This window comes from Panthera onca, chromosome D4, assembly GCF_046562875.1.
Source record: "Panthera onca isolate mPanOnc1 chromosome D4, mPanOnc1 haplotype 2, whole genome shotgun sequence".
NCBI lineage: Eukaryota > Metazoa > Chordata > Mammalia > Carnivora > Felidae > Panthera > Panthera onca.
In genome coordinates, this window is record NC_138351.1 from 91034761 (window position 1) to 91062064 (window position 27304).

At 54.8% G+C, this 27304-nt stretch overlaps 1 protein-coding gene across 3 annotated transcripts in view; it reads right to left on the reverse strand.

Annotated features, from left to right (window-relative positions):
* Positions 1-27304, reverse strand: part of AK8 (adenylate kinase 8) — a 129212-nt gene that overhangs the window by 57234 nt on the left and 44674 nt on the right. For all 3 annotated transcript variants that reach the window (XM_060608265.3, XM_060608264.3, XM_060608268.3), the window contains 5 exons: positions 27031-27112; positions 26206-26277; positions 25406-25606; positions 22146-22277; positions 14191-14280 (listed from right to left, as the gene is read on the reverse strand). In XM_060608265.3, the coding sequence (XP_060464248.3) occupies positions 14191-14280; positions 22146-22277; positions 25406-25606; positions 26206-26277; positions 27031-27112 (577 nt within the window). The remainder of the gene's footprint in view (positions 1-14190; positions 14281-22145; positions 22278-25405; positions 25607-26205; positions 26278-27030; positions 27113-27304) is intronic.

A 27304-nucleotide genomic window follows, 5' to 3' on the forward strand; every position in this document is an offset into this window, starting at 1 on the left:
AGCCAAAACCAAAACCAAGACAAGCCCCTCGCCTCAGGAGTCAGGGAAACACAGACCCTCAAATGAGCATTTCTCCTCCTCCGTGACTTTGAACCGCTAATTATTGGTGCATGTTTGCTGCCTCGGGCCCCACCTTCACCCCACCCTTGAAAAGCAGGAACCCCGGTAAAGTCAGGCACTGTGTCTGGCACGTGGTAGGCACTTAGCAAACACACATTTTGAATGAATAAGTGAATGAATGATGAACGAACGAGCGAGTGAATAGCCCCGTTTCCCAAACTGGAAGGCTCTTTGGTTCCTTAGGTGTTTGTGGCGGAGCTATGGATTGTCCTTCCACGCACGGAACCGGGTCCCGAGGCAACGGAAGGCCACCACGGGCAGGCTCTCAGCGACCCCTTCAGCTACACCACGACCCAGACGCGGATTCACGAGGATGCGTGCTGATGTCTGGGATGCGCTTCAAAATAAAATCCTGTTTTGGGGAGGCGGCGGGACGGGCGGGCGGGGGGGGGTTGGGGGTCTTTGGGGTGGATTCAGACACAACAAGGCAGCACGAGCTCGAGTGGGTCCCCGGTACGGGCGTGGGTCCCCATGGCTTCGTTCTTTTCTTCTCCACTTTTTATGTATGTTTGAAGGCTCCCATTTAAAAAGTGGGGTTTTGTTTAAAGGAAATTATTTAAATGCCTATAGGAGGCTGAAAAGGCCACCGTGAGAGGCTGCTGGAAAGGGACAAAGGACACAGTCTCCCCGGAAGGCCATACTTGACCCCATTAGTGGCTCTCGCTTAGGGGGGCCTAGGGGTGCGGGGTGGAGCCTCCCTCCTCCTGTTACCACACCTGGTCCTGGAGGCTCTGCCCAGAAGCACGGCAACAGGCTACGTGCCCAGATCTGCCCTCTGGGGTAATCTGGGAAGGTTGCTCAGACCACCCCCCGCCCCCATCAGCCTCTGTCCCTCACTTTGTGGGGAGGGGGGCTACGAGGTCGTCTCCCAGCACCAGCAGACCCACGTAACACGGAGGGTCTCCTCCACGGAGATGGCCCGCTCCCCCAGAGGGGGCCGGGAAACCTGAAATGAAACACGCCACCCCTGGGCCTCTGGATGCTGCCTCCCAGGCCTCCAACCTGAGCATCCCTCCTGGCACGCTGGGCAGTCCGGGAGTGAGGGGTGAAGCCCGCAGACCCCGCCTCCAGCGCCTTTCCCCAGGCCCACCCCTGCGGCCCCCTACCAGGGATTCAGCTCCGCACCTTTGTTTCGATGCTGCCTTTTTTTTTTTTTTTTCCTGAAGGCTATCGACTCACTTCCCCAACCCCACATGGTCTGACCAGCCAGTTCAGCAAAAACGCAGCTTTTCGGAACAGAGCTCGCTGGCTGTGTTCTGCTGAAAGTTTAAAGGCTCCTTGATAATGCTGTCCATTTACCCTTTTCCCTCCTCTCGGATAGAGATTTTCAGCGCAGCCTAAAGTCTTTCTCCATTGAGTCAGGTGCCTCAGGCTTGATTTCCAGACTTGGCAGTTAACATCTTACCCTGCGTGTAAGCTACTGCCGAGGGCTACCTCTCCGGAATGTCCTGTCAACCCTGAATTTAGCAAAGTGCAAGATACGAATATCCCATTATTTCATAAGGCCACACCACCTGGTTTCAGGGTGTGTGTGTGTGTGTGTGTGTGTGTGTGTGTTTTTCCTGAAGATCTTCCATAAAAGATGGCAGTTCTCACATTGACCTTGAGGTTATTAAAATCTCAATCCGTTTATTCCCTGCCGGCTGGGTTTGCTTGGCAGAGGGGTTGTGGGGAGCCGTGGTCACAGGCGAGAGGCTCCTAGGCCCCGAAGGGATCCTACTTGTTCCCTCCCCCCCCACCCCCGCCAGCTCTACCCAGGACACCGGGCCCACCCTCTGTCTTGAAGGGAAGGCTAATTCCTGTTAAAAAAAACCCAGCCCAGGTCAAGTTCCCTCTTGCACCTCAATCCTGCAAGGAGAAAGTACCAATTGAACGGGCCCCCATGAGATGCAGGTACAGACTCTTCCTCCCCGGCCACAGATGTGACGTCTGTCACCCTCAGTCAAGTCCCGCTCAGAGAGCTGCTGAGTGGGAGTCAGGGAGGAGGCGGGGAGAGCACCGAGGCCGGCTGGAGATTCTCCAGTGGAAACGGGAGCCCAGAGGACCGAAGGGCCTGGCCCCTTGCCCAGCTCGGAGCGTTCCTGCGGCACCACACTGCCGCCTGCTGTCCGGTCCTCGCATCCGCTCTCGCTGGCCGGTTAGCGTCCCCGCCCTGGGACTCGGCTGCCGGGCTGGGCCCCACAAGGCTCCAGTAGAACGAAGGAAACCGTTCCCGCAGTCAGCGCTTTTAAGGTGATAAACACCAAGGCCGATGGCTATGCCCCTAATAAGTTTGACCCTCCTCCCCGGCCGGGGCAGGTCAGAAAACTGCTGAGGGGGCCTGGGTGGCTCAGTGCCTAAGCGTTCGACTCTTGATCTCGGCTCAGGTCATGATCTCACGGTTCGTGTCTGAGCCCTGCGTTGGGCTCCGCGCTGACAGGGCAGAGCCTGCTTGGGATTCTGTCTCCTTCCCTCTCTCTCTCTCTCTCTCTCTCTCTGCCCCTCCCCGTTCTCTCTCTCTCTCTCTCTCTCTCCCTCAAAAATAAATAAACTTTAAAAAAAAAAGAAAGGGCTGAGTACCTCATCACTCACCCTACACGCTACGGGCACACAACACACCCTTACGCCCACGCTCAGAAACCCACGTCTGCGTGCCACACACACCCCTACACACGCACCCTACACGTGGACACCTACATGGACCCACGGTGCACACGCTCCTAGGCAGGCACTCACCTGTAACAGCCCCACAACCCACTCCACCCGCCTACGACACCCCCGCCCCTACGCGATACACATACATTACACACCCACTTCACACACCCCCCTCCCACGTGCACGCCATGCACGCTGCACCCGCCCCTACGACGCGTGGTCTGTACCCCGCACCTGTCTACACGCGGCCCGGCACACAGCACCTACCCCTCGCCCCCGCGCACCCTACAGCTACCCCGCGGCCTCCCTCCTTCCTCAGGCCCCCCTGAAATCGAGGTGAAGGGGACATCTGGCGAGACGTCGGCATCCGCGGAAAACTCCGCGTGCGCCTCTGGTCCCCCCCCCCCCCCACCCTCCCCACATCCCGACACGGCCCCCGGGGCCCCCTGGCTGCGGCTGGAAGCCGGAGGGAGAGTCGCGGAGAAGGGCAGGGCTGCGAAGGAGAGAGGAGAGCTGCTTTTCTGTTTCTCGTTTCCTCCTCAGACGGAGGCTTGAAGGAAACGGGCCCCTGCCCCAGGACATCACCATCCCTGTGGTTCAGCAAAGCTAAACCCCTACCATTTCTGGGAGACTGTTGCCCCCCAGATGGTACTGATTCCAGGCGGCTGAGGCCTGCGCGGGCAGGAATCTCGAGTGGGACCTGCAGGGCCCGCCGAGCCAGAAGCTGGGGGCAGGTGTTCCGTTAGTGATACTGTTTGTTTATTATTTACTGCCACCTGCTGGCCCACCATGGGAGCTGCGCCCCAAGCCAGCATTTAACAAGCTCAAGAGGACGTTTCCGAATCGGGTCTGGGAGAAAACGAAGAGAAACCTGCAAATTCTTCCACGGGGCGGGGGCAGGCCCGCCGGGTAGTTTGCCTCCTCGGTAAACTCAGGTCACTTACTCCAGACAAGCTCCTGTCTTGGTGGGTCTGGGTTTCCCAGGCCCAGGATGGCTCCAAAAGTCCGTATGCTAACGTCTACCTCACTCAACGACAGCACTTAAAATCGCTGGGCAGACGGTGGTGCCAGGAAATAACAATTCTTCCAATATTGGACTTCTTTTTTTTTTTTTTTTTTTTCAAGTCCAGAAAAGTACATTAGCCCTGGGGCTCTTGCCAATTAGGAGGATATTCCGCACTTCTCCTCCCTCGAAGGGCGGCTGCCCCCTTTCTATCACTTTCCATCAGCCCCCTCTCTGCCTGTCTACTCGGGCAAAGACCAAAGACAAGACGGGGGTGCGCACACCCCACGGGCGCGTCACAGCTGGGAGGCACGGCCTCCCACAGTGGACACTCAGTTTGTCTACCGAAGTGTAAGATGAGAAAAAAAAAGCCCATTTGAAAATAGACATTCTTGCACAAATAAATGCCGCCTCCCCCAGCAAACTAATTACACTTTTAGTAAAAATGCTCACTCGGGCCCGCTGTGTCTAACAATTTGATAGCTCGCCGTTCTTATCTCAACACACACCCTTACGTCTTTCGGCGGAAGATGCAAGTTACCCCGGGAAAGGAGGAGAGGCAGCCAGTCTGTACGCGGACCAGGCTGTTCTAAAGTGCAGGGTGCTCACATCGCTGTGCCCTGCAGGGGAAGGAGCTTAAGGAACACGCTTTTCCTTCCGCTGCAATGGAGCCGGGGCTCCGGACCGGCTACTCCCCCCACATCCCACGGGCGGTGACAACGCCATCGCCCACGTGACCTGTGACAGCAACGTGAGCAGCTAGGGGGAAACCGGGGAACAACCACGAGCCCGCTCTTCTGGGATGGAGAAGACAGGGTGGCACGTTTCCTTACGAAGCACGTGTGCTCTCGTGCTTAGGCTGAGCTGGGCTCTCTTCTAAGCTTGTATTTGTTCCCATACAAGTGCTAATTCACGTAACCTTCACGACGGCCCCATTTCACAGATTGGGAAACTGAAGCACAGAGAGAGGACGTAACCTGCCCAAGGCCACACAGCTGATAGCTGACGGAACCCAGGCAATCTGGCTCTGGGGGCCACTTGCTCATCTCTGTGCTCCCCACCTGCGTTTCAGGGGAAGGAACAGCATGCATTCTGCCCCCACGCTGCACTTCTCCCGCAGCGTGTGCCCCTGGGTGAGTCCTTTTACCTCCCAACTGGGGTTTCTTCCTCTTCAAAGGAGGACTGGACTGTCAGGGCTCTGGGCTATCTGCCAGCCCCCACGTGGCACGTGAAGTCATGACGCTGCCCCGATCCTGAGCATCTAGGAGGCGGTCTGCCTGCCGCACGCAGTCCCAGGACGCAGCCGATCCCGACTAACAGAAACGCTCAACTCAAGCCTCCCCTCCTGTGGTCGGCGAGGGATGCCCCCTCCTCCCATCGAGAGGTGGGGGCCTAATGCTCTCCCCGTGAACCCGGGCTGGTCGTATTGACCAGCCTGATGAACAGAACCAGCTGGAAGCTTGTTCTGAGACCTCTGAGGCTGGGTCACAAGAAGCCCTGTAGCTCACATCATCCTCCACCCCAACCCGGGACTCCCCGGAATGCTCGTTCTAGGGGAAGCCGGTCACCTCATAAGAGGGCTGACCAACCCGAGGCCGCCGTGCTGGGAGGAAGCCCAGGCTAGCCGTGCGAAGAGGCTGCATGGACACAGATGCCCGACCAGCCCCCGGCGGTCCCAGGCACCAGGCACGGGACTGAGGACTCTTGGACACACAAGCCCCAGCCGATGCAGGAAAAGAGCCAAGGAACCAAGCTGACACCAGAACTGAGAACCAGACATAGGGCTTGGGATGAGCCGGCCTAGCGAGCTCCAGCCACTGAAGCCGTGCCAGCTAAGGTCCAAGTCAGCACGGGATGGAGTCAAACCCTCCCTGCCACGCCCAGCCGGAAACCCTCATCCACGAAATCAAACGCGTAATAAAACAGTCTTCATTTTATGCCATTAAATTGTCAGGCAGCTGCAGTAGGTAACTGGGGCACCAGGCGTGTGGCAAACGGGGCCTTCGCCAGTTCCTGGTCACCACAGGGACCGAAGCGGGCAGCACCATGGGAAAAGAATGTCGAAACCCGCACGTGAAACATACACACGTACCCCACGGATCCTGCTCCTACTCCCACTGCTTCCAGTACGAAGACGTTGATGCTAACACTAATCAGCTACTATAATGGCCTGTGACGTCAGGTGCACTGTGCTAAACGTTTTATAGACGCAATTTCATTTTACACACCTCACAACCCGATGCCTTCAATACTGTGGCCAGCTCGCCCTGCAGATGAGGAAACTGGCTCTGGGTGGCTTGGCCAAGGTCGCACAGCTGGGAAGCGACAGAATCTGAACCGGGGTCACGCAGTGTAAGTCCAGAGCCCTATCCTGTAGCCGCTCCCCTGGCCGTCCAGGAGTGACCGCTGCTGGCCACCTCTCCGGAAACTGCTCAGGCTGCCTGCTGCCTTCTGTCCCCTGCCCCCGCCTTGTTCCTCTAGACGAACGGGGTCTCTCCTAAACGGAAGTGCAGGCAGAGAAGCTTCTGGGTCCCAGATGCCGTGAGGCGGGCCTCCTCGGTATTGCCCCACTATGCCGTGCCGGACCAATTGCTGGGTGCCCCCTCATTCATTCATTCACTCATTCATTCATCCATCCATCCATCCATCCATCCATTCATTCATAGACATGAGCTCCCGCTGTGAGCCAGGCTGGTGCTGGGGACCGAGGAGCAGATCACTGGCTGGGCACAGCCTCAGCAAAAATGTGCAGTGTGAGGTGTTGCGAGGGCAGACACTGGGGGAGGGAGAGGTCCCTTACGCCCCCCCCCTCCCCCCGCCATAACTCAGCCTTGAGCAAAAGGCAGGGGCGTGAGATCAGATCTCACCAGCAGTCAAGATCACAGGTAAATCAATGTGTGCATTCAAGGTCTGAGGCGGGAGGTGAGGAGAAAGGGGTCTCTCCCCTCCCCTGCCGCCTCCCCTGCACCCCCTACTCATCCATCACCTCTCACCCTCCGCCCCTCTGCCCCCACCCCACCAATCCCGTCTCTACCCCCGGCCAGCGTCCACCCACCGCCCTTCTGCCCCCTCATCAGCAGAGCAGGTAGGCAGGTGCAGGGCTGGAGCTGTGGGCCCGGTGCTTCCCTCATCTATCACAGCGGTGCCAAGCTCCCTCCGGGGATGCCTCAGCCCACCTTCTGGCTGACAAATCCCCACAAGCCTCCTGTCCCTGATCTGTTTCGGGGATGCGGCAACTGTCCCAAGTGGGGGCCCCACAGAAAGTCACTGGGGGCAGCCACCCCCTGGACACCTCAGGCCCTACTCAGCCCAAGGAGAAAGCAGCTGGTGCCAGCTCCCCATCGAGCACATTCCGAGAGGGAAAGGGGCTTCGAGCCGCACCTGCCTCAGGGGTGTGAGCGGCCGCCCGGACGGCTGTACCGGGAGGCCTCCTGGCTGGAGAAGGCTGGGGCCTCCGGGTCTGGCCTGTCGCAGACGATTTCACAGCTGAGTGGGTTGGAAGCCACCGGGGCTGCCCAAGGAGGGGAAACGCTTCCAGAAGCTCTAGTCAGAGTGAGAAGGGCAGCATGCACTTCTGGGCTCACCTTAGACTTCGCAGAAATGTCTGGGTTTTGTCTCGTTTCATTTTGTAATCAGGATGCCAGGCACATAGCAGCGGCTGTCCCGCTTCGGTGACACCGCTGGGGGGTACGACTGGCACTGGACGAGCCCCACCCTTGGTGGGGAGAGAGGTTTCGCCGAACGGATGCACGAACGGGTCGAGGGTCCCTCACTGCCTCAGTTTCCCCACTGGACTGGCCATAGAACGAAAAGCTTTTCGACCTTTGGGTGGCAAACCTTTCGATGATGTCCTGGCAAAGCATCACTCTAATGACGCGGAGAGCCAATGCACACTCCTGCGATGAAAATCTAGTTTAAGCAAAAAAAGAAAAAAGAAAACCAAACAGAGAGCCGGACCCTCTCGGGGCACGAACCTGTTGATAGACGGGGGCGCCGGCCCCCTTTTCTAGAACCGTCCTCACTGACGGGCCCTCTGGCCTCGGAATGCAACGTCCGCTTGGAGACCTGCTGTTCTGTTGGGCGATCTTGGCCCCGGCTCCCTCTCGGGCTGAGAAAGTCTCCTACCTAGTTTCCATAAGGAAATCTTTGTAGCGGTCCCAGCGGAAAAGTCAAAAGTTTGACTTGAAAAAAGGAGCTACTTCAAAAGCATTGTCAGACCGAGGTGAGGGTTCCTTTAAAATGCATAAATTACAGGGGGCGCCCATTAATCAACCTATTGGCAGCCCCCGCGGTGGGAGCTCTGGGTGGGGGTGCGGGAGGGACGCGCGGGGACACATCCGGGGGAGGTGAAGCGAATAAGATACACGCTGAATAAGAGAGTAAATTAATGTGTTTATTACTTACTGCCTGGACTGCGTGCATGTGTGTGTGTGTATGTGTGTGTGTGTGTAGAAAAATGAAAGAAAAATGTAGAGTTTTTTTTTCAATAATAAAAAGGGAGTTGCGCTGCGGGGCCCCTAAAGCTTGTGAAAAATTAAACTCGACGGATTCAAACTGTCCTATTTCCACTTCAAAAGAGATGAGGCGCTGAGCGCTTCCCAACTTGTCTTCAAACGCCCAGCACCCTAGAAAGTTTCTTTAAAAAAATAAAGGCTCCTGTTCCCCCAAGCACTGTACCGGTTACTGTGCCCACCGTCTCTTCCTCTTCTAATTATACCCCTGTGAGTCTATTAATCAACTGGTAAATTATTTAGAGAGCCGCGCGCTGTCTCGCGCTGGTACAAACACGCCGCGTGCAAAGCCCTCCTTGCAGCCGGGCAGAGGTCCCTCGGGCCTCCCCTCTGCGCCGAGGCGGGCGTGCAACCCGCCCGGCTACACCGAGCAAAACAAGCAATCCGGGCCCGCTTACCTCCTCAGACGGGAAGGTTTACTTTGTCTTTCAACTCGGCAAGTCCTTGCAAGTTTCTTAACAAAAGGGAAAAGCTGGTCTATTGTCGAATCTTTAGTGTGCATTTAGTGATGAGAATATTAATTCCCCCCTAAAAAGGGGCGGCAGTTCGGCGGGAGCTCTGATCCACGCACCCCCCCGCCCCTCTTCCCCGAGGAGGCGGACCCGCAGAAGGTTCCCGCAAACACTTGCGATCGCGCCGGTTTGGCGCCGGTTGGGCTGGTGCTTGTGACGAGGTCTCGTCTCCAGAAGGGGTGATGAGCCTCGAATCGCCCCCAGACCTCCCGACTCCGCTAGGGTTCCGTTAGGCCCCCGTTAGGCCTCCGTTAGGCCGGGACGGACCTTCTCCAGACGGCAACATTTGGGAAACGGGAGGGCGGCGGGAGGGCGGCGGGCGGGCGGGGGCGCAGGGATCACTCTCTAATGATCCGTCTTCCGCGGTCCCTTTCCTCCGCGTCAGGACTGGCGCTCTTAGGGGAAAGTTACCACGCCAATTAAATGGCTGTTTTCTCATCTGGAAGTCAGTGTACGACTGGCGTGGGCACCAAGGAACCTGGGCCCTCTGATAATTGAACTGCTTTAGCTGCTGGCGGGGGGAGGTGCCGCGGGGTGGGTCGGTGATAGGGGTGACAGGAGTTAGGAGCCCATTGTAATCGGGCCACCAGGCTGGCTGGCAGGCGTCCTGTAAAAGACTAGAGGCTGCCTCCAATGCCCCCGGTGGGGACGCGCCGTCGCGGGCGGTCGCCCGACCTGACAGTCCCACAACGTTCCCAGGGCAATGCGGTCGGATCAAGGCGAACAGCTCACACACTTAGAGCAAAGACTGAAGCCAACAAGGACAAGATATGCCTTTGGCTGTTTTTAATACCTTCCCAGGGTAGCTGTTCTCTAGAGAAAGCCGAAGCAACGGTGGAGAAAGGAAACAATTACCAGAACCGGGTAGAAGGCGACCCTTCTGAACCAAAGAGACGGTGCTGTAGTGCTAATTAGACCCAGCAATCTGGAGTGAGGTTGTGTCCACCGCCAGCAGCCTGTGGACCGTACATTCTGGCTCACATACCCGAGGGAAGAGGTAAAAAGGAAGCATGGGCAGACTTCTTTCTGATGGCAAAGAGTGGAGGCCGGCGAGGAAGGCTGGCTTTCGCATTAGGTGAAAACTGGGGAGAACCAGACATTCCGATGGGCAAAGACAGAATTGGGGCCTCCCTCAGAGACGCTCGGGGCCTCCAGTATTAAGAAACCCCACCTTCCGCAAGACCCTTTGGTGGGCATGGAGCCCCAGGGAAGGGGCTGAGCACCTCATCTGGAGGCGGTGACCAGCGGGAGTCACCAATAATCTAGGCAGAGTTGAGATCGAGTAGTTCCTACGCCTGACTTCGGGGAGAAAAAGCAGCTCTGGCACACACCGCCATCGGTCGTACTGGCAACAGAACCCATCGGCACCAACCATCAAATTTTAAACGCTTTGTAAACGGCTGAGAACGGATTTTTTTCCCCCAAAACCCGGACTAGTTTTTACTTGTTTTGTACGCACGCAAAAGTGACAGGAGCTTCCCGGCAGCTAAGCCTGCGTGATTTAAGGCCCAACCCCGGCGCCCGGTGCCTGGGATGGAGGTTGCCTGCATAAAGGAGGCTGCGTGCAGACCCTGGGGGATAAATTTGTTGTGTTGTGGCTGCAGCTAGAGTCGGAATGAGTTTAGGAGGTCGGACCCGTATATCTCAGAGTCCAGGCCACAGAAGCAGCAGCTCCCGAGCCTTCTGTCCGCGGTGCGGTCGCCAAGAGCCTAGGATCAAGAGGTTTCGGACGAGCTCTGATAGGCCCCTGGGGTCCTCTGCCCAGTAAATGTGCAGAGATGGGAAAACAACACTTATTAATTTTGCTGCTGATTCAAAAGAAGGAGGTGTTGGCAGCACCTGTGAGGACAGAAGAGCACATAACCGAGTCTGCAGAGGTCACGCCTGGGACGTCACATCATGAGGCCCCGCGAGGGGGGGGGGGCGGGGGGGGGACTAAGAGGAAGTGGCTCCACGGGGGCAGGGGGGAGGAGACGGCATCTGGATCTACTCAGCCGCACTGGCGATGGTGGTGACGGTGACCACGAGGGTGGCGGAGAGGTGCCACGATAGCAAAGCTGCCCGTCTCTGGGGCTTGGAGCGCCAAGGTGAGTGGAGAGAGGGCAAGAGCCTGTGACGGCGGGGGTCCCGGGGAGAGACGGGCGGGAGGGGTGGCGGGCAGGCCAGCAGCCAGGAGCACAGGGCAGGGTCCCCAGCGCAGGCAGTGTGGTACCCAGCAGGGCACCGTCTGGTATGCGGGGTGGCGGGGTGAGTTTCTACAGCAGGGCGGCTACGGGGTAAGATGCTCTGCCGGTGACATCTGCCAGCTCTGCCCCAGGGTGATGGGGCCTCTGAGCCCTCGCAAGAGTCTCCGCCCCTTTAGCCGAGCTGGCTGAACCCTCTGGATTGCACACGTGTGGAGGAGTGGCCGGGTGCTCTCCGTGCTCCTAGGAATCGCTGCTGGCGCCCGGGCAGAGATGTCTGAAACGCGCCGAGGCTCTGAAGAGGGAAATTCGGACGCCTCGGCAGGCCCCCAAGAGCAACGGAAGAGTGATTATTCTCGTTCTGCTGGAATTCTGCTGACGGGTCACGGTGTAAGGGGACGTGCCTCGCTGCTCTCAGCGTGGGGGGGGACACCTTGGAGCCCAGGGCAGCACCCGGGAGAGGAACTCTGCTCCCCTGCTCTCGGCCTCACTCTTCCCCAGAGAGGAGACGCATTCGTTGGACCGGCTCCGTCCTCCCGGCTCCCGTCCTCCAGCTGTTCGGCCCTCGTCCCCACTGTGCCCTCCCCACTCCTGCCTGCACTCAGTCAGGCTCCCCCCGGGGCAGGTCTGAGGCCAGTTGCCCCGTCCCCACCGCCAGGGCTGGGCCATTTATCAGGAGGAGGCATCTCCACGGGCTCAGCCCCAGACCTGGATGGGGGAAACCCTGTCCGGAAGCCCAAATGTGCCCTCACGGCCCTGCCACGTTCTCCACCTGAGGCCCGCAGAGAACTCTGGGTCGGCCCCCCAGTGGGCTCAGAAGTCAGCCCCTGAGGCCCAGACGGCCGACCCTGGACTCGGCTGCAGGGCTGTCGGCCACACCGCCAGCTGCAGTGATTTGCAGAGAAGCCAGGCTGCGGTCGGCTAAGCGGAGCTTCCGTGTTCAGCGTGACCTTCCCTTCAAATCCGAGTTCGGTCGGAATCGTTTACACGGTCTTCTTCCTGTTTCAGCCAGTGGCGAGCGGCCCCGCCCTGACCTGGAGGCTCCAGCCCTGCTCCCGTGCCCACCCGGGCGCGTGGCTGTGTCTGCGGCTTCTGCACGGCCCGTAATGACACCCGGTTAGTGGCGATGGGTGTAAACCCTGTCCGTTATCCCTGCGAGGTTGGGATTAGTGAAACGCCAAAATTTATTGCTTCCGTTGAGAACACACAGCAGTGGCTGCTGTTGTGTTTTCAATTCTGTAGCGACTGCAGAAGCACAGAGCTGCACGTCCAGATCAACAGGGTGCAGAGGGGACAACGAAGGGCGGAGCCTTGGCCACGGAGGCTGCCGGTCCCCCTGGCTTTACGGGGACAGGTGCCCTCAGTCTCTTTGGTGGTCACCAAAACTCCCCGAGACAAACAATAATTCTGCCTCTTGCCCACCACTGCAAACTGGGGGTTTGTTTTCAGTGGTCGGGGAGCGAGAGGTCTGAAGGGGCACCAAGAGCTGGCCGTGAGGACAGAGGAAGGGCCTCTGGGAGCCCGAGTGGCAACGAAACAGACTCTCCCGGGAGCCTCCAGGGGGAATCGTGGCCCCATCACACCCTGGTTCCGGAATTCTGCCCTCTACAACTGCCTGGTAATAAATGCGTGTCGTTTAAAACCACTAAGCTTAGGGGCGCCGGGGTGGCTCAGTCGGTTAAGCGTCTGGCTTTGTCTCAGGTCATGATCTTGCGGTTCGCGAGTTGGAGCCCCGCGCCAGGCTCTGTGCTGACAGCTCAAAATAAAGAAATAAGCTTTAAAAATAGACAAAGTGATGCGAATTCGTTAATTCACTACATTCGCCCACTTGCCCGGCAAATGTTCTCTAGGGTGCTAAGAACCAGCAGCACCCACCCCGGTGGATGGGACATGGCATTGCTGGAGGGAGACTGTGCCCGAGTGTGCCGGGCCCTCCACGGACCTGCCTGCCGCATGCAGGTCGCTCTCCGACAGCCCGCCTGCCGGGCGCGTGTGTGCGCACCACATCCCGTGCGCCCACGGGAACCCTGCGACCCGGGGACTCCTGTCCCCGGCTCACCACTGAGGCCTCGGGCTCTGACAAGGGCTGCACGGCTCGCGGGGGCGGCTCGGGGGTCCAAACCAGACAGGGAGGTGCCAACGCTCACACTGGCTTGCAGTCCTGCCTGGAGCTTCCTGCCTCCGCCGCGTTCGATTTGCACCCCAGTGACGCAGGAATGAACGGACTCCCTCTCTGCGCGGATCACTGTGTCCAAAGGGTCTGACCGCACCTCACCTGACCCTCACCCTGGGGGACGGGGGCATCTTCTAAGGGGGGGGGGGGCTTGGGAGAGCCATGCCAGGACAGAGTCGCAGGTGTCCCCCAGCTGGCGGGTCAGGAGCAAACGGCCTGTCTCCTGTGCTCCCCTCCACCTACTCTATCCGGAAGATGGTAGCGGACGGCAGTGAGCGCTCCGCCGGGAGGGCATCCTCGCCAACACACGCCCTCCCCCAAGTACGTGTTCACACACACTTGGGGGACAGCACAGAGGAACCACACCTGGTGCAGGGCAAGAAGATGTGGGTGCAGGGAATGCCCTGCCGCGGGGGAGGGGACACCGGGTCCAGAGGAGCTCAGACGTGAGGTGGCCACGTGGCCTCGCGGATCATCTTGGGCTCAGGAAATCGAGGCAGAATGATCTCAAAGGTGCCCTTGCTGGGGGCCGACTGACAATGCTCTCAGACGGTACATCGCAGAAGGGCCTGGAAGGACGATGTGGCCCGGCCTCCCCCCTCGAAGCCCCCGAGGACCAGGGGCCGGTGGACCCTTGGATCTGCAAAGCTGTCTGAACCTTCTGGCTTTTGACTTCCGACTAAACCAGAATATTTGTCCGCAGTATTTCTGTATGGCCAGCAATAAAGGCTGTGGGCAGCTCCGTGGCTCTCAACTTTAAGTGCCAGCAGTTACGAAAAGCATCCGTTCTCGAGAAACAGAAACAGCCCAAACCTCCAGGAACAACGCATGGTGTCCACAACCCACCCCCCAAATCGGGACACGGCTGGAAGCCTGCGGGCCCTGCCGGTGAACGAACACAGAACCTCTGCTGTCAGGAAAGCCCAATTTCCATCTCGCAGCCACCTTTCCGGGGCTGAGCGCCCCCCCAGTGCTCATGAGCCCCACACGGAGCGATTGCCCCCCCCCCCCCCGAGCCCATAAGGCTGTGGCAGTCGAGAGGAGTGTGACCTACCTGCCATCTTCTTTTGAAAATAGGGCTGGATGAGCTCGCCGACTTTTGACTTGTCTGCTACCGCCTCTTTCAACAGTTGCCCACAGTGGACTGGAGGAGAGAGGAACAGAAAGACACCCATGAAATTTTAAACAGAAGGAAGAATGAGAAGAAACGAAGCCCCGGTGCCGCCTGCCAGGGGGGGAAGAAAGGTCACTGAGAAAAAATATAAAAGGGTTTTTCTGAGGGTGGGGGTGTGTGTCCAAGTGAGAGCAAATATCAAAAAGGACCTGGGGAATAAAGAAGAAACCGAGGAGGACGGCTCGGAATGAAAAGGCATGTATCTGGCAGGGAACAGATTGAAAATGGACAGTGCAGGGGCGCCTGGGTGGCTCAGTCGGCTGAGCGTCTGACTTCAGCTCAGGACATGATCTCGCGGTTCGTGGGTTCGAGCCCCGCGTCGGGCTCTGTGCTGACGGCTCAGAGCCTGGAGCCTGCTTCGGATTCTGTGTCTCCCTCTCTCTCTGCCCCTCCCCTGCTCATGTTCTGGCTCTCTCTCTTTCTCAGAAATGAATAAACATTAACAAATTAAAAAAAAAACAACCAAAAACACCCCTAAAATGAACTGGGAAAGGTGAGTGTTTAAGGCAACAACCATCACCAAAGATTTATCCCTCAGTGACAATGTGCTTAATCTGCTGCATGAAGGACAGCAGGGATCATATCCAAAGCAGCTGGCAGTGTCCCTCACTAAGGGAACATGGGTGACGACAAAGGCTGATGGTGTACCTTCCTACGTACCTAGCAGTGTGCTGGGTATGCAAAGAGGTGGACCAAACCGTCCCGGGGTGCAGAGCCCTAGGCAGCCGAGCTGGGATTCAAACCCACGTCTGTGTGACATCAAACCCACGCTTGGCTTCCCGTTCTGGCCAGGAAGGAGTGGCAGATGTCGTGTGTACCCTCTGTCACAGAAAGCTATAAAACTGGGGCACCTGGTTGGCTCAGTCGGTTAAGTGTCTGACTTTGGCTCAGGTCATGATCTCACAGTCCGTGAGTTCGAGCCCCGCGTCGGGCTCTGGGCTGACAGCTCAGAGCCTGGAGCCTGCTTTGGATCCTGTGTCTCCCTCTCTCTCTGCTCCTCCCCCACTCACACTCTGTCTCTCTCTCTCTCTCTCTCTCCTCTCTCAAAAATAAATAAACATTAAAAAAAAAAGTTAGGAAAAAAAAAAAGAAAGCCATAAAACTGAGCCAAAGATGGGAAACTGTTCTTTTCAGGCATTAGACTGCCGACTTCACAGGGCTGTGAACCCTGAGAGAAGGGAGACACCCAAGGGAGTCCCACCTTCACCCTGGATTTCTACTTTCCAGGGCACTTTCCAGACCTTAGGGCAGGAGAAAGGGAGCCAAACACAGCAGTGGGAAGCAAAGGCTGGACCGAGCGCTGGAATTGGGGGAACAGGGTGATGGGGAGAAGGGAGCCGTGCAGAGAAGGGCTTCAGAAATCCTCACGGGGACTCACTGGGGTCTTCAGTCAGTGCAAAGCAGCACCTGTGGCAGGTGAGAACCTATCCCTACCCCAGGCCTGGCAGAGAAAAGTCCCTGGGACGTTGTGAGCCAAGGGAGAGGCAGGGAGACGCTGGTGCTCTGACAGCCAGAGCGAGAGACCGTGTGACCGTGCCCGGCACCCAGTCACCTGAGGTTCTGGGTACGGGGGTGCAGGAGCCCACGAGCGTGCACTCTTGGGGCTCACCTGAACAAAAACTAAAAGCCTCCACCGGATCAAGCCGATCCTGTAGTGAATTAACTGCCTGTTAGCACTCAACTCTTTTTTTTTTAATTTATTTTATATTATTATTATTTTTATTTTTTATCTTTTATTCTTTTTAATATGAAATTTATTGTCAAATTGATTTCCATACAACACCCAGTGCTCATCCCAACAGGTGCCCTCCTCAATGCCCATCACCCACTTTCCCCTCCCTCCCACCCCCCCATTATTATTTTTTTTTAGAGAGAGCTGGGGAGAGGGGCAGAGAGAGAATCCCAAGCAGACTCCTCACTTAGCACTGATGTGGGGCTCGATCCCATGACCCAGGGATCACAACCTGAGCCAAACTCCAGAGTTGGACGCTCAACCGACTGAGCCCCGCCAGGCGTTCCTAGCACTCAACTTTTAACTTACTGTTCTTTTTAAAAATTTTTAATGTTTATTTATTTTTGAGAGCGAGAGAAAGTGAGCATGAGCGGGGGAGGGGCAAAGAGAGAGGGAGACACAGAATCCAAAGCAGGCTCCAGGCTCTGAGCGGTCAGCACAGAGCCCGACGCGGGGCTCGAAACCACAAACCGCGAGATCATGACCTGAGCCGAAGTCGGATGCTTAACCGGCTGAGCCACCCAGGCGCCCCTTAACTTACTGCTCTTAAAGCAGAACCACACAATCCAGACTCTTAGCAATGTGAGAACCACAACGTCTAGCATCTAATGAAAAACTACTTGAGATGCAAAAATCCATCAATCAGGAAAGTGTGACCCCTACAAAGAGAGAAAACAGGCTATAGAATCAGATCAAGAGGTGACCTGGGTGTCAGAATAAGCACACGAGAACTGAAACCAACTCTCGTTGATATATTTACAATTGTAAAGGGAAAGACAGTTGAAATGGGTGAGCAGCTGGGGAATCTCAGCAGAGAAATGGAAACTATATAAAAGAACCAGATGCAAATTCTAGAAACTGGAAAATACAATATCTTAAATGGAAAACATCATTGGATAGGTTGCAATCCATGAAGCGGAAGACAGGAAGACAGGTCATACAGTATCCAAACCAAAGCAAAGAGGAAGTAAAGGGAGGCCCAGAAAAAAGACTAGAACCTCAGAGACCTGGAGGGCAGTACCAGTCAGTGTCACGTACATGCAATCAGAGTTCCAGGGAGGGAGAGGGGAGGGAGGGAGTGGTGACACAGAGAGGCAGAAAAATACATTTGAGAAAATAATGGCAAGAGAGTCTCAAAATCTGATGAAAAATATTTCAAAATTTGATGAAAAACATCAATCCACAGATCGGGGAATCTCTGAGACCCAACCAGAATAAACCCAAAGTAAACCACACCTTGACACATCATAGTTGAGTTTCTGAAAAGTAAAGACAAAGAGAAAATAGTGAGTGCAGCTGGGTGGGGAGACGCTCTATACATGGGGGAACAATGATAAAAATAACCCGAGTTCTCATCCGAGGCAACGCAGGCCGTAAGACAACGGAATGCCGTGTTTAAAGCGCGAAGAGGAAAGCCTGTCAGCATAGATTTCTATGTGCAGCAGGAACATCCTTCAAGAATGAAGGTGCAATACAGACATTTTCAGACAGATGAAAGCAGAATTTGTCGCCAGCAGACGTGCACTACAAGAAATGTTAAAGGAAGTTCTTTAGGCGGAAAGAGAGTGATCGCGGGTGGAAATTTAGACCTAAACAAAAAAGGGTTGATATGTGTAGGTATATCACAGGACCTTTCCCCTTCATGCTTTCATTGAGAGAAAGAAAGAAAGAAAGAAAGAAAGAAAGAAAGAAAGAAAGAAAGAAAGAAACCAAGTGACCAAAGCAAAAATAATTACGATATACTGTAGAGTTTATAACATGGGGAAGTAAAATGTACGACAAAAAAATAGCACAAAGGACGGGAGTAAGGTAAATGGAAATACGGCACTGTAGGCTCTTGTATTATACGCAAAGAGGAAGAACATTAATTCAAGGCAGACTGTGACAAGTGAATGATGCTATGTGACCCCTAGAGCAGCCATGAGCAAAAGAAAGCAAAGACATATAGCTAAAAAGGCAACAGAGGAAATGAAATGGATTGCTAAAAAGCACTGGGTTAATCCAACAGTTGGCATGAAAGCAGAAACAAAGAAGAGGTAACAGAAGACAAAACACCCGGGACAGGAGGCTTGACACGATACTGAAAATTACTTAAAATGGAGATGTACTGAACATCTCAATTAAAGGATGAAAATGTCAGACTGCATTAAAAAAAAAAAGCAGGATACAATTATATGCTGTGTACAAGTCACATATTTTGAATGGAAGACACAGATGATTTAAAAGAGAAAAGACAGGGGGCGCCTGGGTGGCTCAGTCGGTGAAGCGTCCGACTTCGGCTCAGGTTATGATCTCACGGTTTGTGGGGTTGAGCCCCGAGTAGGGCTCTGTGCTGACAGTGCAGAGCCTGGAGCCTGCTTCGGATTCTGTGTCTCCCTCTCAATCTCTGCCCTTCCTTTGCTCTTGCTCTGTCTCTCTCTGTCTCTCTCAAACATAAATAAACATTAAAAAAAAAATCAAAAGAAAAAAGAATATATACCATACAGATACTAATCATAAGAGAGTGGCTATGTTAGTATCAGATGAAGTAGACTCCAAGAAGATAAGTGTTACCGGAGACAGGGGAGCGTTTCCTAACCATAAAGCGGTCATGTCATCAAGAAGACACAGCAGGGGGTGCCTGGGTGGCTCAGTCGGTTAAGCGTCCGACTTGGGCTCAGGTCATGATCTCGCGGTTTGTGGTTTCGAGCCCCGCGTCGGGCTCTGTGCTGACAGCACAGATCCCGCTTCAGATCCTCTGTCTCCCTTTCTGTCTCCCCTCCCTCACTCACATGGCTCTCTCTCTCTCTCTCTCAAAAATACACAAATAAACACTTAAAAAAAAAAGGATACATTTTAAAACTTATCTTTGAAGAAGAAGAAGAAGAAGAAGAAGAAAAAGGAGGAGGAGGAGGAGGAGGAGAAGACATCAATGATGACAACACAGCAGTCCTCAGCGTACATGCTCCCAGGAACGGAGCTTCAAATCACATGCAGCAGAAACTGGCAGAGCAGAGACTCACCCACAGGCAGAGCTGGGGATTTGAACAGATCCCTTTTGGTAACTAAACAATAGCAGTGAGAAACCATGAAGGACACGGAAGAACTGAACAACCCTATCAGACATCTTCTCCTAATTGACATTTGTGGAGCACTGCCTCCTACAATGCCAGAACACATATTCTCTTCTAGTGCACATGGAATTCACCACGCTGAGCCACAAAAAAGTATCAGTACATCTCAAAGGACTGAAATCGTACAAGGTAGGTTCTCTGAGCACAGAGGAATTAGAAATCGATACTCCCCTGCCCCACAAACCTGGAAAACTCCCAAATATTTGGAAATTAAGCAAAACACTTCTACATTATACACAAGTCAAAAAAGAAACCACAAGGCAGATGAGAAAATGTTTTGAACCGAATGAGAAAACACAACACATTAAAATTCTGTGAGATGCAGCTAAAGAAGCACTTAGAGGAAAACGCGTAGCGTTCAGTGCTTGTATTAGGAAAGGATGGTTTAAAGCCCCTGCCTCGCTTCACGATGTCCCATGAAGAAAACCCTGTAATAATCTTCTCTCTCCTAACGGGTCCCGGGACCAAGGCTGGGGACACGTTCAGACCTGGAACTAGGTTGGACAACCTTGCTTGCTCCCCTCTCCCAGCCTGGTCGTGCACCCGGATCCATACATTCCTCTCTGGTTCTTTCTACATCTTCCCTGTCTGCATGCCAATAAAGGGCACCGCATAGAGCGGGGACTCAATGAGGGCGATTATGACATTGTAATAAAATTCTTCATGGTTGTCTCTGGTTAGAAAATTCACGCTCGCTACAAAAAGAAAAAATCAGAATCGTAGAACACGCCACTCCACAGAGACAGCCAGTTTGGCGTATGCATGTTCCTTCTGATGTTTTCTGAGCATACACTAACACACCTTGTAAACAGAAAGCAGATCATCCCCTGAACACTGTTGAGTGACTGGCTCTCCGCCCCCTCTCTCATTTAACAATATATCACGAACATCAAGTCACTTTACAGGTTTCTTTTCAATAGCTGCCCCTTCACGTTGATTCATCATTAAATAATTAATGCTCCAGTGTATGGGTTTCCCACAGCTTACTTAATTATCCCCCTTATTAACAGAGTCCGGGGTCGCCTCTCTTCCATCATGAACCCTCACATCTCTTGTTCGACATCTGAGTGCTTCGGTAGAATAAAACCCATGGAGCGAAACCGCTGGGCCAGAGCATGTGCACAGTTCACATGTGAACCCACGGTGCCTTCTGTCTTTCAAAAAGTGCCTTTTTATACTCTCAACCAATTGTGAACACGAGTGTTCCAATCAACCCTGTTGGAGCGAACGTTGGTTTGTTTGCTTGTTCAGAGCTGTTTGCCCACAACCGAAGAGTCGGGAAATGGGGACATGAGAGCCGAGCCACAGGGTGGCCACAGGGGAGCCCGCCGTTCCCTGAGCTCTGGATGCAGACGGGCCTCGCGGGGTCTTGTACTTATCAAGAACGCCTTCGAGAGACGCGAACTTTCTGAGTTCGCTGGATTAGCGGAAAAGGCCCCCATGTGGCTCTTTAGCTACAAAACAGAAACCGTGATGAGCTTTCTCCAATCTTCCGTTTGGGAAAAAATCTAGGCCTATGATTTCATTTTTCATGATTGGTACGTGGAAAGCAATGTGAATTTAAATACGTTTTTCTCGAATGACTCTGTTTGTGTAAACAAAATCCGGCACAGTGACGACGATTTCCGTGAGGCCTGGCGCTCTACCACTTGTTGAGGCTTTCGGAGCCGCCCTCGGCCTCTTACGCTGTTCTCACCGCCAGTGTTCCAGCCCTTCGTACGACAGTCCCCTCGATAAACACGTGGGTGCAGCGGCCAACAGACTGGTGCTCGCTCTCGGCAAAGACACCACAGCCGTAGCTGCAAATTGAGCCTTGTAATAAGTCAAGAGATAAAACCAAAAGAACAAGTTACCTGAATGATTTGTTTTGTTTTGTTGTTGTTGTTGTTTTTTCAAATCGGTGCAAGCCAAAGCATTTTTCACCCTAAGGCATCCAGAGTGCCTTTCCGTACTCATCAAAGCAGAGCACTACCGTTTGGTATTTTCACAAGGCTACTAGTACGACTATTTTTCATTACTAAACAGAACAATCGCTCCGCTCCCTATCTTCACGTCCTGGGTAGATTTTCGTCGCTGATTCCTGGCTAGTCTCAGTGGCTTTGGAACTTTGCGTTAGAGGCCACCTACTTGAAAGGCGTTTTCGTTCGAAACTTGATCCTTCTGGGCTGGTACATATACATCCGTGCTTGTTTGTATACGTAGATATTTGCGGGGCGTATCTGCAGGATTTGGAGACGTATATATGCGTAGTTTTACATTTGGGGCGCGAGTCTCATTTTTCCTTCACAGCTAGAGGTTACTCGGGCTTGCGGAGCATTCATCAGAAGCAGCGGTGGCGGAGAGGGCGGCCCTTTCGCTCCTGGCAGCCGCATCGTTGTCTGTTCCGCTTCTCCCTCCTTTCCGGCCTTTAGCCCCCTGAAGGGAGGCTGGCATCCGAGACCGCCAGGGGCCACCTCGGGACAGACCCGGAGAACCGATGTCAGCATTTCCCTCTCCTCCTGGTAAAATATTTATTGAAACTGTACGAGCTTTCGAGAAGCCTTCCTCTGGTTCAGAAATTGTTTGCCCATAAACCCGCTGGCCTGGGCTGGGGAGACAAACGGGACCGGAGAAAATAAATCCGCGGCAGAGCTCCAGATTATGTGAGAGCTGTGGCTTCCAGGGAGACCGCAGGGGCCGGAGGAAGCGCCCCTGGTGCAGAGCACAGAGAAACCACTGCTCCCAAGGAGTGAAATATGATGACTAGAAAATGCATGGGCTCTTTGGGCGGTGGACGTGTTTTTATTGGTTAATGTTTTTATGGCCATATTCTCTGGGAAGAACCATCCCTGCGAAGACGGACCTGAAAACTGTTGATGGCAGAGAGCAAGAAGGAGAAGCAACACTGAGCTCCTTCTCACCACCCCCACAAGGTGGGAAGGCTTGGGAGGGCAGTGGGGGAAGGGGGACGGGGGCAGGTTCTGGAAACAGGGCGCGGCCGGGGCACTCACCGTTGACGAGGCCGTATTTCTGGGCCAGGAGGGCAGCCTGCAGACGTTTCCCACTGCCCACGGGCCCGCAAAGCAGCACCCGCGGGGTGAACGGGGCATTAGATCGATGGCTGGTTTGGGCATAGGTCAGAGCTGGAAAGAGAGGATATGGGCGTAGTAAACTCAGGTCCTAAAGGAAGGGAAACCAGCTTAAGGCACCTGCGCTCACGCTCTTAAGAACAGTGACGATTTCTCCCGTTTACAGCCACGTGGAAACCCCCTGGGCGGCTGCCAGCCGCCAGCAGCCACGGGGCGAAGCTGTGGGGAAAGAAATCCGCTTCAGGCCTGGGCACTAAGGCAGAGGGGGGCAGGGGATCCAGAGAAGCCACCTCCGAAGCACTGTCCACCCTGCGGTTCCTCTAACACCTGCGCTTCCCTCCTGGTCAACGGGGGGCTGGTCCCAGCACACAGGATGCACAAGGTTGGGTTGGGATGTTTCCACACTGACCCTGGGCCGAGCCTCTAGCCTGAAGCTTGGAACCGGGAGTCTCCCAGTGTCAGATCTAGACTTTGATAAATGCATCAGGCCTGGAGGGGGCCTCGTGTCCGGGGACTTCTAAAGGACATGGGTAGAGAATAACTTGTGGCTGCGCTCCAGTGACACCAACTTTGTTGGGAGTCTCCAAAGAGACAGTGACCAAATAGGTCCCAGGAGTGGGCAGATGTGGGTGCACGGCTGGCCCGTGGCACGCCCTGGCATTTGATGAACAAAGAGGGGGAGGCACGGGGGCCAGCGTCTCCAACACTGAGGCGACTCAACAGCAAACCAGGTCACCCCTGACCTGAGCACGGGGGAGGGGCTGTACAAGCAGCCGAGGAGGCCATTACGGGGCAGCTTGGCACCTGCTGATGCCGAGGGCCGGGGCCAGCTCCGCAGCCACCCATATCAGAACAGGTCTCCCTCTCTAGCCTTGCCTCCTGCCAGGGACCCAGACCGTCCTGCGCAGGGTCGGCCACGGACGGCCCTCTGGTGGCTGTCCTGCCTTCGGACGGATTTGGCTCTAGCAAGGGGCTGAGCCAACACGCGGCCTTTAGGGACCCAGCCACCCCCGAAACCAGGGTGTGCCAACTGCGTGCTCGTGGCATTTGGGGCACATCCCTGGTCCAGGGGTTTGGGCACACCCACCAGGCGCCAGTGGCCCACTTCTAAGTTGTGACAACCACCAATGTCCCCAGGATGGAAGCGGGGGGCCCATGAGAAGCCCTGGATGTTCATTGTATGAATTTTGAGCTCTCAAATCTTTGTAGGATTTTTTTAACTGGAAGGATCGTTCTAGAGACCACAACTCCCCCCTTCTTTGGAGATCGAGGCACAGGTAAGTTAACCGACTGCCACAAAGGTGGTGATTCTAACTGTCTTCCTGGCAACGTCATACCTACCAGCGTGTGTTAAACACTAAGCTAAATAAACACTCTGCGGACGTCGTCTTATTCGATGGGTGCAGCATTCCCACAAGAGACGTGTTACGTTCTTGCCCCGTTTTACCGGGAGCTGGCAGGCAGGGGTGACGCTCCCACACCTGCGGCCGGGGTGACATTTTCAGCCCCTGAGAATAAGCTGGAGGCCCTTCAAGCAAGGCCCCTCCAGCCTCAGAACTTCCTAGATCCACGACCATCTGAAATGCACAGACACTACGGGCAGAGAAGCCTGCTTACAAATGATGCTTAATTTACAGTAAATAACTAAGTTAATTAGAAGTAATGATCCCCCAGACAGTCTCAACATCTAATTATTCTTTTTAAAAATATGTGGTTGCTGGATGCACTGCCGAGAGATTAAAAAAACAACACAGAATTCCGCACTCCAATTTTCAATGTATCTGTCTGCATTATTAATTAATAATAATTAATATTCAGACACTCACATTTTTATTTACAATTCCAGGCATGAATTCTTTATGAACGATCATCTGAACTTTTAAATTTAATTAAGTGATTTGGAAGTAATTAATGTGTAAATTCAGAACTGTGCCATAAGATAAATGTAGTGGCTGTTTATCTTCAGAGTGCAGTGTAGATTACTAAAGACCCTTCTGAGATGCAAAATCAGTGGAAAACCGTAAGGTGTCCACAGCCCGGCTTGTAAAGTGGAGACATTTTCTAGACATCCACCCGTTGGTTGATTGACCTCCTCAGGGAGCGAGGCCGCTGTCCCTGGGCTGTGAGTCCAGCAAAGTCCACGGGCAGGTGGGGGCCAGGGGAACTGCCAGGCCAGGGAGCTCAGAAGCCCTTCCCCCGCAAAACAGAACTTTTCTTAAAGAGATTTGAGGGAATGCGCCCCAGAAGGCCATTGTCGGCTATCAAGTGTCTCAGATCTCCGTGCTGGCATTTTTATTGTGTCATTTCCTCAGCATTGCCTAGGAGGGGATAATCGGATGCGGACACACTTCTGAATGATAATTCAGCTGCTCTGGGATCGAACTAGTCTAACTTTCCCTGGCCTTCTTGGACAGGATGCCAAGGCCCGACAGCAATGAGGTCTGATGTTTACTGAGTGCCTCTCGGCACCAGTGCTGGGCTCGCGGCTATGGAGATGTGATTTGCAGACTCCCATGTAATCCTCACCCAAGCCTGGGAGGAAGACAAGATTTCTGTTCCCACTTCAGGGATGACAAAACTGAGGCCAAGAGGGGTACAAGGGTTGCCGGAGACTGCCCGGCTGACGTGTGGTGGGGACGACGTGTGAACACAGGGCCCCCGGCCCTCACGTCTCCGGGCTCAACCTTCACCCTCCTCCACACGGCTGTGCGCACACATGCACCTGCTTCAGGTGCTTTCTGTGGACCTTTGTCACTGCTCCAATGACAGTGCAGTGGGGGGGGTGGGGCCACTTCCCCTGCTCTGCATGGACTCACAACCCCTGTGTTGTGTTGCCCGGTTTGTGTGTGTCTGTGTGTGTGTGTGTGTGTGTGTGCGGTGGCCGTGGGTTCTGTGCGCATGTTTGTTTTAATTTTTACAAACTTTCTCTTCCTTCTCCCTCACCCCCAGGGCAAACTTCTTGCCCCCGTTGTCCCTCCCGCCCCACCCCCTCATTATCAAATCTGCTGGCCACGCCGATCGTAGAACGTTATTAGCCCAGGGAACCTAGGCCGTCCAGGACTTGACTCCCAGGGTCTCCGGCACATCCTGGTCCCTGGCATCACTGCCACATTAAGGGACCCTAGGACGGGAGGGTCACGGACGGCCAAGGTGCCTGGGAAACCCACCGCCCGTGTGTTTACCCTGGTAGAAGACGTCCATGCACGGCTGGTCGGCGCTGATGACTTTCAGGATCTTGGGGTAAGCCGGAAGGATCCCGATGATGTTCCTGTGGTATTCCAGCAGCTTCCGTGCCGTCTCCAGCTCTGAGATGCCCTCTGGCACCACCAGCCGGTTCTGGATTTCCGCTTCGGGGGGCCAGTCAAAGGTGGTGTGATAAATCTCTGCAAGGGGACAGGCGCGTGGTTAGAGTCACCCGCGGGGGGCCGCCGAGGCCGCCAGGGCATCTGGCCGGGGGGCTTGCCGTCCAGGGGGCCGAAGCCTGGGAGCCCGCCCGGAGCCGTGCGGATGCGCTTTGCCTCCGGAGCTGCTCTGACATCTCTGTTAACGATAACAAAACGCCGAGGGTTCTCAGCACGGCGGGAAGGGAGGCCACGACTTCGGAGCACGTGCTCCGAGCCGGGCACTCTGACGGACCCCACCCGCACACGCTCGTCTTCACAGCCATCCGATCACAAGGCACGGGTCACCCCGTGTCCAGGTGAGAAAACCGAGTCTCGAAAGGGGCGGGGCCAGAGTCCACAAACCCAGGTCTGTCTGCTGCCCCGACTCCTCCGGGCCGGGGCTTACCATCTCCCACGGGTCTAGCCCAGCCCGCCACACTGGAGCACGTGCCCGCCTGTGCGGCCCCCGTGTGGCCCTCTGGGGGCACCCCGAGCGGAGAAGGGCTCAGTAAATGGGGGGTGGGGCTGTCGGTCACTCCAACCGATCACTGACCACCTCTGAAACCCCGTGGAGCGGGCAGGGGGTGGAGACGTCCTACCTCCCGTCTGAGGGTCGATTCTCTTCCCCAAGTTTCTCTCAATCAGGACGGTGTCTGGAGAGCTCAGCACAACTGGACAGAGAAGGGAGAGAGCACAACCAGGCAGGTTGGGCAGCGGGTCCCAGACACTTGAATCTCGGGGGCTGATAACCTGTCTTACGTCTCTCTTGCTATGTAACGACCACCCCCGTCATTCCCTTAGAGAGGTCTGCTCAGCACCCAACCGCGAAGGCACGGTCTCAGGCCAGCGGACCTCCCACACTTGAACGTCTCCTCTAACAGTTTTCACGGTAACAACGCGATGAGCAACGCCTTGGTGGGAATGCTCTTGTCACATTTTGGATTATTTCCTAAAGAGAGCTTCTCAGAGGTGGGATTCCCGGAACAAGGAACCACCAGGGTCAAAACAAAACTCCATTTTTCTTACTTAAAAATTTTTTTTAATGTTTGGTCATTTTGAGAGAGAGAGAGGGAGACAGAACATGAGTGAGGGAGGGGCAGAGAGAGGGAGACACAGAACTCGAAGCAGGCTCTAGGCTCCGAGCTGTCAGTACAGAGCCCAACGTGGGGCCTGAACCCATGAACCGTGAGATCATGACCTGAGCCAAAGTTGGACGCTTTACTGACTGAGACACCCAGGCAGCCCTAAAACTCTGTTTTTCTGAGAGCGATCCCCAAAGGCCTTTAGCTTTATAAAATTCAACTGTGCTGTCCTTTTTCCTGCTGGGTCCTGGCTGGTGCAGGGCTGAGGGTGGGCACTGGGAGTGGGCAATACAGAGCAGGGCACTCCCTTCTGGGGTCTGGGGACAGCCACAGGCTACTCACTGACGTGTCTGGGGGTGATCCCGAGGGTCTGGATCATCAGGGCCTGCTCCCGAGTTTCAGGAATGCCATCCAGAATCCAGCCCTAGGCAGAGAATTGAGAGGTACTCATCTATCTTTACTTTTTAGATTTTTTTTTTTTGGAATTATAAAAGGAATATAATAGTGTTATTTTAAAAAGCTGGAACTTTAAGGACAAAAGAAAGTAAATGTTTCTGATAGCCACATCATCCACCTTAACAAGTACTCTTGTATTGTTATATTCCCTTCTTTTTTT